The 15,130-nt window shown below is 38.4% G+C and overlaps 1 protein-coding gene across 1 annotated transcript in view; it reads left to right on the top strand.

The window, feature by feature from the left end:
* CYP26B1 (cytochrome P450 family 26 subfamily B member 1) overlaps positions 1–15,130 on the top strand; it is a 63,130-nt gene that overhangs the window by 42,254 nt on the left and 5,746 nt on the right. Inside the window, exons 4-5 of the mRNA XM_072126391.1 lie at positions 12,807–13,082; positions 14,614–14,769. Of these exons, the coding sequence (XP_071982492.1) occupies positions 12,807–13,082; positions 14,614–14,769 (432 nt within the window). The remainder of the gene's footprint in view (positions 1–12,806; positions 13,083–14,613; positions 14,770–15,130) is intronic.

The following is a 15,130-nucleotide window of genomic DNA, read 5'->3' as shown; positions in this document are numbered from 1 at the left end:
TATTATACATTGGTGTATATGATGGGGGTAGTCAGAGTATTATACATTGGTGTATATGATGGGGGTAGTCAGAGTATTATACATTGGTGTATATGATGGGGGTAGTCAGAGTATTATACATTGGTGTATATGATGGAGGTAGTCAGAGTATTATACATTGGTGTATATGATGGGGGTAGTCAGAGTATTATACATAGGTGTATATGATGGAGGTAGTCAGAGTATTATACATTAGTGTATATGATGGAGGTAGTCAGAGTATTATACATAGGTGTATATGATGGGGGTAATCAGAGTATTATACATTGGTGTATATGATGGGGGTAGTCAGAGTATTATACATTGGTGTATATGATGGGGGTAGTCAGAGTATTATACATTGGTGTATATGATGGGGGTAGTCAGAGTATTATACATTAGTGTATATGATGGGGGTAGTCAGAGTATTATACATTGGTGTATATGATGGAGGTAGTCAGAGTATTATACATTGGTGTATATGATGGAGGTAGTCAGAGTATTATACATTGGTGTATATGATGGGGGTAGTCAGAGTATTATACATTGGTGTATATGATGGGGGTAGTCAGAGTATTATACATTGGTGTATATGATGGGGGTAGTCAGAGTATTATACATTGGTGTATATGATGGGGGTAGTCAGAGTATTATACATTGGTGTATATAATGGGGGTAGTCAGAGTATTATACATTGGTGTATATGATGGAGGTAGTCAGAGTATTATACATTGGTGTATATGATGGGGGTAGTCAGAGTATTATACATAGGTGTATATGATGGAGGTAGTCAGAGTATTATACATAGGTGTATATGATGGGGGTAGTCAGAGTATTATACATTGGTGTATATAATGGGGGTAGTCAGAGTATTATACATTGGTGTATATGATGGGGGTAAGTCAGAGTATTAAACATTGGTGTATATGATGGGGGTAGTCAGAGTATTATACATTGGTGTATATGATGGGGGTAGTCAGAGTATTATACATTGGTGTATATGATGGAGGTAGTCAGAGTATTATACATTGGTGTATATGATGGGGGTAGTCAGAGTATTATACATTGGTGTATATAATGGGGGTAGTCAGAGTATTATACATTGGTGTATATGATGGGGGTAGTCAGAGTATTATACATTGGTGTATATAATGGGGGTAGTCAGAGTATTATACATTGGTGTATATGATGGAGGTAGTCAGAGTATTATACATTGGTGTATATGATGGGGGTAGTCAGAGTATTATACATAGGTGTATATGATGGAGGTAGTCAGAGTATTATACATAGGTGTATATGATGGGGGTAGTCAGAGTATTATACATTGGTGTATATAATGGGGGTAGTCAGAGTATTATACATTGGTGTATATGATGGGGGTAAGTCAGAGTATTATACATTGGTGTATATGATGGGGGTAGTCAGAGTATTATACATTGGTGTATATGATGGGGGTAAGTCAGAGTATTATACATAGGTGTATATGATGGGGGTAGTCAGAGTATTATACATTGGTGTATATGATGGGGGTAGTCAGAGTATTATACATTGGTGTATATGATGGGGGTAGTCAGAGTATTATACATTGGTGTATATGATGGGGGTGGTCAGAGTATTATACATTGGTGCATATGATGGGGGTGGTCAGAGTATTATACATAGGTGCATATGATGGGGGTAGTCAGAGTATTATACATTGGTGTATATGATGGGGGTAGTCAGAGTATTATACATAGGTGCATATGATGGGGGTAGTCAGAGTATTATACATAGGTGTATATGATGGGGGTAGTCAGAGTATTATACATAGGTGTATATGATGGGGGTAGTCAGAGTATTATACATTGGTGTATATGATGGGGGTAGTCAGAGTATTATACATAGGTGTATATGATGGGGGTAGTCAGAGTATTATACATAGGTGTATATGATGGGGGTAGTCAGAGTATTATACATAGGTGTATATGATGGGGGTAGTCAGAGTATTATACATAGGTGTATATGATGGGGGTAGTCAGAGTATTATACATTGGTGTATATGATGGGGGTAGTCAGAGTATTATACATTGGTGTATATCAAGGGGGTAGTCAGAGTATTATACATTGGTGTATATGATGGATGTAGTCAGAGTATTATACATAGGTGTATGTGATGGGGGTAGTCAGAGTATTATACATAGGTGTATATGATGGAGGTAGTCAGAGTATTATACATTGGTGCATATGATGGGGGTGGTCAGAGTATTATACATTGGTGTATATGATGGGGGTAAGTCAGAGTATTATACATTGGTGTATATGATGGGGGTAGTCAGAGTATTATACCTAGGTGTATATGATGGAGGTAGTCAGAGTATTATACATTGGTGTATATGATGGAGGTAGTCAGAGTATTATACATAGGTGTATATGATGGGGGTGGTCAGAGTATTATACATCGGTGTATATGATGGGGGTAAGTCAGAGTATTATACATTGGTGTATATGATGGGGGTAAGTCAGAGTATTATACATTGGTGTATATGATGGGGGTAGTCAGAGTATTATACATAGGTGTATATGATGGAGGTAGTCAGAGTATTATACATTGGTGTATTTGACGGGGGTAGTCAGAGTATTATACATAGGTGTATATGATGGAGGTAGTCAGAGTATTATACATTGGTGTATATGATGGGGGTAGTCAGAGTATTATACATTGGTGTATATGATGGGGGTAAGTCAGAGTATTATACATTGGTGTATATGATGGGGGTAGTCAGAGTATTATACATAGGTGTATATGATGGAGGTAGTCAGAGTATTATACATTGGTGTATTTGACGGGGGTAGTCAGAGTATTATACATAGGTGTATATGATGGAGGTAGTCAGAGTATTATACATAGGTGTATATGATGGAGGTAGTCAGAGTATTATACATTGGTGTATTTGACGGGGGTAGTCAGAGTATTATACATAGGTGTATATGATGGAGGTAGTCAGAGTATTATACATTGGTGTATATGATGGGGGTAGTCAGAGTATTATACATTGGTGTATATGATGGGGGTAGTCAGAGTATTATACATTAGTGTATATGATGGGGGTAGTCAGAGTATTATACATAGGTGTATATGATGGGGGTAGTCAGAGTATTATACATTGGTGTATATGATGGGGGTAGTCAGAGTATTATACATAGGTGTATATGATGGGGGTAGTCAGAGTATTATACATTGGTGTATTTGACGGGGGTAGTCAGAGTATTATACATAGGTGTATATGATGGGGGTAGTCAGAGTATTATACATAGGTGTATATGATGGGGGTAGTCAGAGTATTATACATTGGTGTATATGATGGGGGTAGTCAGAGTATTATACATAGGTGTATATGATGGGGGTAGTCAGAGTATTATACATAGGTGTATATGATGGAGGTAGTCAGAGTATTATACATTGGTGTATATGATGGGGGTGGTCAGAGTATTATACATAGGTGTATATGATGGGGGTAGTCAGAGTATTATACATAGGTGTATATGATGGAGGTAGTCAGAGTATTATACATTGGTGTATATGATGGAGGTAGTCAGAGTATTATACATAGGTGTATATGATGGGGGTGGTCAGAGTATTATACATCGGTGTATATGATGGGGGTAAGTCAGAGTATTATACATTGGTGTATATGATGGGGGTAAGTCAGAGTATTATACATTGGTGTATATGATGGGGATAGTCAGAGTATTATACATAGGTGTATATGATGGAGGTAGTCAGAGTATTATACATTGGTGTATTTGACGGGGGTAGTCAGAGTATTATACATAGGTGTATATGATGGGGGTAGTCAGAGTATTATACATAGGTGTATATGATGGGGGTAGTCAGAGTATTATACATTGGTGTATATGATGGGGGTAGTCAGAGTATTATACATAGGTGTATATGATGGGGGTAGTCAGAGTATTATACATAGGTGTATATGATGGAGGTAGTCAGAGTATTATACATTGGTGTATTTGACGGGGGTAGTCAGAGTATTATACATAGGTGTATATGATGGGGGTAGTCAGAGTATTATACATAGGTGTATATGATGGGGGTAGTCAGAGTATTATACATTGGTGTATATGATGGGGGTAGTCAGAGTATTATACATAGGTGTATATGATGGGGGTAGTCAGAGTATTATACATAGGTGTATATGATGGAGGTAGTCAGAGTATTATACATTGGTGTATATGATGGGGGTGGTCAGAGTATTATACATCGGTGTATATGATGGGGGTAAGTCAGAGTATTATACATTGGTGTATATGATGGGGGTAAGTCAGAGTATTATACATTGGTGTATATGATGGAGGTAGTCAGAGTATTATACATTGGTGTATATGATGGGGGTAGTCAGAGTATTATACATTGGTGTAAATGATGGGGGTAGTCAGAGTATTATACATTGGTGTATATGATGGGGGTAGTCAGAGTATTATACATAGGTGTATATGATGGGGGTAGTCAGAGTATTATACATTGGTGTATATGATGGATGTAGTCAGAGTATTATACATTGATGTATATGATGGGGGTAGTCAGAGTATTATACATTAGTGTATATGATGGGGGTAGTCAGAATTTTATACATTGGTGTATATGATGGAGGTAGTCAGAGTATTATACATTGGTGTATATGATGGGGGTGGTCAGAGTATTATACATCGGTGTATATGATGGGGGTGGTCAGAGTATTATACATCGGTGTATATGATGGGGGTAAGTCAGAGTATTATACATTGGTGTATATGATGGGGGTAAGTCAGAGTATTATACATTGGTGTATATGATGGGGGTAGTCAGAGTATTATACATTGGTGTATATGATGGGGGTAGTCAGAGTATTATACATAGGTGTATATGATGGGGGTAGTCAGAGTATTATACATAGGTGTATATGATGGGGGTAGTCAGAGTATTATACATAGGTGTATATGATGGGGGTAGTCAGAGTATTATACATAGGTGTATATGATGGGGGTAGTCAGAGTATTATACATAGGTGTATATGATGGGGGTAGTCAGAGTATTATACATTGGTGTATATGATGGGGGTAGTCAGAGTATTATACATAGGTGTATATGATGGGGGTAGTCAGAGTATTATACATTGGTGTATATGATGGGGGTAGTCAGAGTATTATACATAGGTGTATATGATGGGGGTAGTCAGAGTATTATACATTGGTGTATATGATGGGGGTAGTCAGAGTATTATACATTGGTGTATATGATGGGGGTAGTCAGAGTATTATACATAGGTGTATATGATGGAGGTAGTCAGAGTATTATACATTGGTGTATATGATGGGGGTGGTCAGAGTATTATACATCGGTGTATATGATGGGGGTAAGTCAGAGTATTATACATTGGTGTATATGATGGGGGTAAGTCAGAGTATTATACATTGGTGTATATGATGGAGGTAGTCAGAGTATTATACATTGGTGTAAATGATGGGGGTAGTCAGAGTATTATACATTGGTGTATATGATGGGGGTAGTCAGAGTATTATACATTGGTGTATATGATGGGGGTAGTCAGAGTATTATACATTGGTGTAAATGATGGGGGTAGTCAGAGTATTATACATTGGTGTATATGATGGGGGTAGTCAGAGTATTATACATTGGTGTATATGATGGGGGTAGTCAGAGTATTATACATTGGTGTATATGATGGTGGTGGTCAGAGTATTATACATTGGTGTATATGATGGGGGTAAGTCAGAGTATTATACATTGGTGTATATGATGGGGGTAAGTCAGAGTATTATACATTGGTGTATATGATGGAGGTAGTCAGAGTATTATACATTGGTGTATATGATGGGGGTAGTCAGAGTATTATACATTGGTGTAAATGATGGGGGTAGTCAGAGTATTATACATTGGTGTATATGATGGGGGTAGTCAGAGTATTATACATAGGTGTATATGATGGGGGTAGTCAGAGTATTATACATTGGTGTATATGATGGATGTAGTCAGAGTATTATACATTGATGTATATGATGGGGGTAGTCAGAGTATTATACATTAGTGTATATGATGGGGGTAGTCAGAATTTTATACATTGGTGTATATGATGGAGGTAGTCAGAGTATTATACATTGGTGTATATGATGGGGGTGGTCAGAGTATTATACATCGGTGTATATGATGGGGGTGGTCAGAGTATTATACATCGGTGTATATGATGGGGGTAAGTCAGAGTATTATACATTGGTGTATATGATGGGGGTAAGTCAGAGTATTATACATTGGTGTATATGATGGGGGTAGTCAGAGTATTATACATTGGTGTATATGATGGGGGTAGTCAGAGTATTATACATTGGTGTATATGATGGGGGTGGTCAGAGTATTATACATTGGTGTATATGATGGGGGTAGTCAGAGTATTATACATTGGTGTATATGATGGGGGTAGTCAGAGTATTATACATAGGTGTATATGATGGAGGTAGTCAGAGTATTATACATTGGTGTATTTGACGGGGGTAGTCAGAGTATTATACATTGGTGTATATGATGGGGGTAGTCAGAGTATTATACATAGGTGTATATGATGGGGGTAGTCAGAGTATTATACATAGGTGTATATGATGGGGGTAGTCAGAGTATTATACATAGGTGTATATGATGGGGGTAGTCAGAGTATTATACATTGGTGTATATGATGGGGGTAGTCAGAGTATTATACATAGGTGTATATGATGGGGGTAGTCAGAGTATTATACATTGGTGTATATGATGGGGGTAGTCAGAGTATTATACATAGGTGTATATGATGGGGGTAGTCAGAGTATTATACATTGGTGTATATGATGGGGGTAGTCAGAGTATTATACATTGGTGTATATGATGGGGGTAGTCAGAGTATTATACATAGGTGTATATGATGGAGGTAGTCAGAGTATTATACATTGGTGTATATGATGGGGGTGGTCAGAGTATTATACATCGGTGTATATGATGGGGGTAAGTCAGAGTATTATACATTGGTGTATATGATGGGGGTAAGTCAGAGTATTATACATTGGTGTATATGATGGAGGTAGTCAGAGTATTATACATTGGTGTAAATGATGGGGGTAGTCAGAGTATTATACATTGGTGTATATGATGGGGGTAGTCAGAGTATTATACATTGGTGTATATGATGGGGGTAGTCAGAGTATTATACATTGGTGTAAATGATGGGGGTAGTCAGAGTATTATACATTGGTGTATATGATGGGGGTAGTCAGAGTATTATACATAGGTGTATATGATGGGGGTAGTCAGAGTATTATACATTGGTGTATATGATGGATGTAGTCAGAGTATTATACATTGATGTATATGATGGGGGTAGTCAGAGTATTATACATTAGTGTATATGATGGGGGTAGTCAGAATTTTATACATTGGTGTATATGATGGAGGTAGTCAGAGTATTATACATTGGTGTATATGATGGGGGTGGTCAGAGTATTATACATCGGTGTATATGATGGGGGTGGTCAGAGTATTATACATCGGTGTATATGATGGGGGTAAGTCAGAGTATTATACATTGGTGTATATGATGGGGGTAAGTCAGAGTATTATACATTGGTGTATATGATGGGGGTAGTCAGAGTATTATACATTGGTGTATATGATGGGGGTAGTCAGAGTATTATACATTGGTGTATATGATGGGGGTGGTCAGAGTATTATACATTGGTGTATATGATGGGGGTAGTCAGAGTATTATACATTGGTGTATATGATGGAGGTAGTCAGAGTATTATACATTGGTGTATATGATGGAGGTAGTCAGAGTATTATACATTGGTGTATATGATGGGGGTAGTCAGAGTATTATACATTGGTGTATATGATGGGGTAGTCAGAGTATTATACATAGGTGTATATGATGGAGGTAGTCAGAGTATTATACATTAGTGTATATGATGGGGGTAGTCAGAGTATTATACACTGGTGTATATGATGGGGTAGTCAGAGTATTATACATAGGTGTATATGATGGAGGTAGTCAGAGTATTATACATTAGTGTATATGATGGGGGTAGTCAGAGTATTATACATTGGTGCATATGATGGGGGTAGTCAGAGTATTATACATTGGTGTATATGATGGGGGTAGTCAGAGTATTATACATTGATGTATATGATGGGGGTAGTCAGAGTATTATACATTGGTGCATATGATGGGGGTAGTCAGAGTATTATACATTGGTGTATATGATGGGGGTAGTCAGAGTATTATACATTGATGTATATGATGGAGGTAGTCAGAGTATTATACATTAGTGTATATGATGGGGGTAGTCAGAGTATTATACATTGGTGTATATGATGGGGGTAGTCAGAGTATTATACATTGGTGCATATGATGGGGGTAGTCAGAGTATTATACATTGGTGTATATGATGGGGGTAGTCAGAGTATTATACATTAGTGTATATGATGGGGGTAGTCAGAATATTATACATAGGTGTATGTGATGGGGGTAGTCAGAGTATTATACATTAGTGTATATGATGGGGTAGTCAGAGTATTATACATAGGTGTATATGATGGAGGTAGTCAGAGTATTATACATAGGTGCATATGATGGGGGTAGTCAGAGTATTATACATTAGTGTATATGATGGGGGTAGTCAGAGTATTATACATTGGTGTATATGATGGAGGTAGTCAGAGTATTATACATTGGTGTATATGATGGGGGTAGTCAGAGTATTATACATTAGTGTATATGATGGGGGTAGTCAGAATATTATACATAGGTGTATGTGATGGGGGTAGTCAGAGTATTATACATTAGTGTATATGATGGGGTAGTCAGAGTATTATACATAGGTGTATATGATGGAGGTAGTCAGAGTATTATACATAGGTGCATATGATGGGGGTAGTCAGAGTATTATACATTGGTGTATATGATGGGGGTAGTCAGAGTATTATACATTGGTGTATATGATGGAGGTAGTCAGAGTATTATACATTGGTGTATATAATGGGGGTAGTCAGAGTATTATACATTGGTGTATATGATGGGGGTAGTCAGAGTATTATACATAGGTGTATATGATGGGGGTAGTCAGAGTATTATACAGTGGTGTATATGATGGGGGTAGTCAGAGTATTATACATAGGTGTATATGATGGGGGTAGTCAGAGTATTATACATTGGTGCATATGATGGGGGTAGTCAGAGTATTTTACATAGGTGTATATGATGGGGGTAGTCAGAGTATTATACATTGGTGTATATGATGGAGGTAGTCAGAGTATTATACATTGGTGTATATGATGGGGGTGGTCAGAGTATTATACATAGGTGTATATGATGGAGGTAGTCAGAGTATTATACATTAGTGTATATGATGGGGGTAGTCAGAGTATTATACATTGGTGTATATGATGGGGTAGTCAGAGTATTATACATTGGTGTATATGATGGAGGTAGTCAGAGTATTATACATTGGTGTATATGATGGGGGTAGTCAGAGTATTATACATTGGTGTATATGATGGAGGTAGTCAGAGTATTATACATTGGTGTATATGATGGGGGTAGTCAGAGTATTATACATTGGTGCATATGATGGGGGTGGTCAGAGTATTATACATTGGTGTATATGATGGAGGTAGTCAGAGTATTATACATTGGTGTATATGATGGAGGTAGTCAGAGTATTATACATTAGTGTATATGATGGAGGTAGTCAGAGTGTTATACATTGGTGTATATAATGGGGGTGGTCAGAGTATTATACATTGGTGTATATGATGGGGGTAGTCAGAGTATTATACATTGGTGTATGTGATGGGGGTAGTCAGAGTATTATACATTGGTGCATATGATGGAGGTAGTCAGAGTATTATACATTGGTGTATATGATGGGGGTAGTCAGAGTATTATACATTGGTGTATATGATGGGGGTAGTCAGAGTATTATACATTGGTGTATATGATGGGGGTAGTCAGAGTATTATACATAGGTGTATATGATGGAGGTAGTCAGAGTATTATACATAGGTGTATATGATGGGGGTAGTCAGAGTATTATACATTGGTGTATATGATGGGGGTAGTCAGAGTATTATACATTGGTGTATATGATGGGGGTAGTCAGAGTATTATACATAGGTGTATATGATGGAGGTAGTCAGAGTATTATACATAGGTGTATATGATGGGGGTAGTCAGAGTATTATACATTGGTGTATATGATGGGGGTAGTCAGAGTATTATACATTGGTGTATATGATGGGGGTAGTCAGAGTATTATACATTGGTGTATATGATGGGGGTAGTCAGAGTATTATACATAGGTGTATATGATGGAGGTAGTCAGAGTATTATACATAGGTGTATATGATGGGGGTAGTCAGAGTATTATACATTGGTGTATATGATGGGGGTAGTCAGAGTATTATACATTGGTGTATATGATGGGGGTAGTCAGAGTATTATACATAGGTGTATATGATGGGGGTAGTCAGAGTATTATACATTGATGTATATGATGGGGGTAGTCAGAGTATTATACATAGGTGTATATGATGGGGGTAGTCAGAGTATTATACATAGGTGTATATGATGGGGGTAGTCAGAGTATTATACATTGGTGTATATGATGGGGGTAGTCAGAGTATTATACATTGGTGCATATGATGGAGGTAGTCAGAGTATTATACATTGGTGTATATGATGGAGGTAGTCAGAGTATTATACATTGGTGTATATGATGGGGGTAGTCAGAGTATTATACATTGGTGTATATGATGGAGGTAGTCAGAGTATTATACATTGGTGTATATGATGGGGGTAGTCAGAGTATTATACATTGGTGCATATGATGGGGGTAGTCAGAGTATTATACATTGGTGTATATGATGGGGGTAGTCAGAGTATTATACATTGGTGTATATGATGGGGGTAGTCAGAGTATTATACATAGGTGTATATGATGGGGGTAATCAGAGTATTATACATTGGTGTATATGATGGGGGTAGTCAGAGTATTATACATTGGTGTATATGATGGGGGTAGTCAGAGTATTATACATTGGTGTATATGATGGGGGTAGTCAGAGTATTATACATTGGTGTATATGATGGGGGTAGTCAGAGTATTATACATTGGTGTATATGATGGGGGTAGTCAGAGTATTATACATAGGTGTATATGATGGAGGTAGTCAGAGTATTATACATAGGTGTATATGATGGGGGTAGTCAGAGTATTATACATTGGTGTATATGATGGGGGTAGTCAGAGTATTATACATTGGTGTATATGATGGGGGTAGTCAGAGTATTATACATAGGTGTATATGATGGGGGTAGTCAGAGTATTATACATTGATGTATATGATGGGGGTAGTCAGAGTATTATACATAGGTGTATATGATGGGGGTAGTCAGAGTATTATACATAGGTGTATATGATGGGGGTAGTCAGAGTATTATACATTGGTGTATATGATGGGGGTAGTCAGAGTATTATACATTGGTGCATATGATGGAGGTAGTCAGAGTATTATACATTGGTGTATATGATGGAGGTAGTCAGAGTATTATACATTGGTGTATATGATGGGGGTAGTCAGAGTATTATACATTGGTGTATATGATGGAGGTAGTCAGAGTATTATACATTGGTGTATATGATGGGGGTAGTCAGAGTATTATACATTGGTGCATATGATGGGGGTGGTCAGAGTATTATACATTGGTGCATATGATGGGGGTGGTCAGAGTATTATACATTGGTGTATATGATGGGGGTAGTCAGAGTATTATACATTGGTGCATATGATGGGGGTGGTCAGAGTATTATACATTGGTGTATATGATGGGGGTAGTCAGAGTATTATACATTGGTGTATATGATGGGGGTGGTCAGAGTATTATACATAGGTGTATATAATGGGGGTAGTCTGACTACCCCCATCATATACACCTATGTATAATACTCTGACTACCCCCATCATATACACCAGAGTATTATACATAGAATTTAGAACTGACTAATCCAATATATCCGACTGAGACTGAGATTGGTGGTTTGTGGGTTTTCATGGACGCAGTACCTCTAGTGTACAGTAGGGGGTGCACTGCTTGTATTTTACACAAAGCGCCTGGCTGGTCGTATGTATAAAAGGCAAGCGAGTAACTATAAGTATTGTAGCATCAGTTCACATAGAGGGGTCATCTCTATGATACGGGTTTATAGGAGGGTCTAGAGGGTATTCCTCAGTGTCGGAGAAGCTCATGGAAAGGTTTAGTCACTGACTACTGCGATCCCTCTATTATGGACAGGACAGACATGATATCTGACCAAACCTCGGTAAACAGGAGTATTGTGAAAATATGGCCGGAGCCAGGAAAGTCTTACATTTACTGACTGCGGGGAAATTCTTCAATTCATACATTGCTTATGTTTCTTACGAGTTCAGACTGACAAATATCCTGTCGTATTCCGCTCTTCCACTCTTGGTCAGTCATGTTTTAAGAAGCTGAACTTTACTTTGGCACAAGGAGCCCCACGCGTATGTTGGATTCAAGCTAAGTGGTTACCAAGCAACCGTGTAGGAACGCTACGCCTGTGCTAGACTTGGCAGTCGGCCGGTGTAGTAGATGTTCCAGACCTCGATGTTGATCTTGCTTGTGTCTTCTCTGCTATAAATAAGTCTTAAGTATCCAGAAAATGTCACTTATGGTCACATCATTTGTCATTCATAGGTCTTCTCCAAAATATTCAGCCACGAGGCTCTGGAGACCTACCTTCCAAAAATACAGCTGGTGATCCAAGACACCTTGAGGGTCTGGAGCAGTCACCCAGGGTCTATCAGCGTCTACTGTGAGGCACAGAAGTTGACTTTTCGTATGGCCATCCGGGTCCTTCTAGGATTCAGACTTTCTGATGAGGAACTCAACCATCTGTTCCAGGTGTTCCAACAATTTGTTGAGAATGTGTTCTCTCTGCCGGTGGATCTGCCATTCAGTGGTTACCGAAGGGTAAGGGTCCTTTTAGGTCAATCTCATCTTCTAAACATTACTACTTTGGCACTAAGACATGGTGTCTTCTAGGTTCCCAGATTTTTTTGTGTTTAATTTCTTAAGTGATCCCAAAAAATTCCAAAATTAAAATATGGAGCAGACGACACCTAGAATTTAGGGCACACGTGAGATCTGGAGTTTAGAGCACACAAGACCTGAAATCTAGAGCACACATGACCTGGAATCTGGAACACTCATTAGACCTGAAATCTGGAACACACCTGAGACCTGGAATCTGGAACACACCTGAGACCTGGAATCTGGAACACACACGTGACCATTAATCTAGAGCAAATATGGTACCTGGAATCTGGAACAAACATGAGACTTCAAAGAGCACACATAAGATCTGGAACTGGAATGTAGATCCATCATGAGACCTGTAATCTTGACCAGACTTCTAAATCGCTTAGTTAGTCCTTGATTCCAGGTGTTCTGTGTGCCGTAGATTTCTGGTCTTGTGTATGTTCATGGTTCCAGGTATTTTATGATTTCTGGTATAGTTTAAAAAACATTTCATAATAGATTCCAAGTCTTACGTATGTCCTAGATTCCACATATTATGTGCATTTGAAATTCCGGGCTTCCAGATCGTATGTGTGATTACAAAATTTATATGGATTCCAGGTCCTTGTTTAATTAAGAATCTCGTCCTGAAATCTCATTATCTCCAACTATTACCTGTGAAAAACAGCTGAGCCTGAGATGTCTATGTGAGACCTCATTCCTTGCTCATGAGTAACAGGTGAAGCCAATTAATTCTTCTTTAATTTATGATGAAGGGGAAAGCCTCATATGTCTTAGTACCTGGAGACATTTTGTGCTTTATTCCTCACCTTTAATGGGCTTTAGGGCAGCGCTAGAAATACACGGCATCATTTTTCACATCTCGTAAATCGCTTACCGAGAAGACTGTGGCATCACGTTACCTGGCACTAGAGACTGCGTGTCAGGGTGATAAGTTCAGAGAAACTACTCACTACAAGGATACAAAGCTGAATAGATTATTAACTTGACGAAAGACAAAGGTCTATCAAGTCCAACCTACAAGAACCTCTCAAATTTGTCCATAATATCAACCTTCTCCTCTTAGAACCTTTTCTTGTACTCCAATTCCCCCATAACCTTCTTTCCATTGGTTGTCCTATTTGCTCTTTACCATATCTCAGAACTTTGCGTGAAAGGTAGAACTCTAGTTTTACAGGCAAGGTCTTCTAATTGAGTGGAGATTGTGATTCAACACTTGTCCCTCATGAACACACTTGGTTTGGTTAACTTGGTCACAAAGCTTGAAGGTCTTAACTTCGAAATTACACAGAGAAGGTTTGAGGTCCATGTCTAGGAGACATTGGTTGTTCCTAAATATCTGTTTCATATTGTTACACGGGGTCAATGTCACCCAGTCTAACGACTCAAGATAGAAAAATATCCCATATCTGCTCATTTGTTTACTTCTTGGACCGACTGTCATGTTCCTTCTCTTCGTCAGGGTATTAGAGCTCGAGAGACTCTTCTGAAAGGCCTAGAAAAAGCTATTCAGGAGAAGCTACAGAACACGCAAGGGAAAGACTATACGGACGCTCTGGATGTCCTGATCGAGAGCGGGAAGGAGCATGGCAATGAGTTGACTATGCAGGAGCTCAAGGTAAGGGATGGCCAATGAAAAGACATTTACCAGAGAAATACCAGGGAATGTGGACAATACCTGAGAGTATTATGTATGATGATTGTATTATATAGAACAAATCTATAAACATCAAGCAGAAGTCAATTAAAAGGGTTGTCCCACCAAAATAACGTATAAGGTATCTATGGTAGAGGTCATGAAGGTGTCCTTCTGATCCTGAAAATAGTGGTCCTACACACAGTGACTTAACAAGAGGGTCCCGGTGGATCTGGATTAGGATTGCGGCCTGGTTCTTCTGCTCCATTCATATCCACACTACTCCCCTAAAGATACCACAGTCACAGTGGCCCTAATTAATTTATGTTTAACACCGGCACTC

This window comes from Engystomops pustulosus, chromosome 1 (genome assembly GCF_040894005.1).
Source record: "Engystomops pustulosus chromosome 1, aEngPut4.maternal, whole genome shotgun sequence".
Taxonomy (NCBI): Eukaryota; Metazoa; Chordata; class Amphibia; order Anura; family Leptodactylidae; genus Engystomops; species Engystomops pustulosus.
Note: the sequence above shows the minus strand (reverse complement) of the source record. Positions and strands in the feature narration are given on the sequence as shown.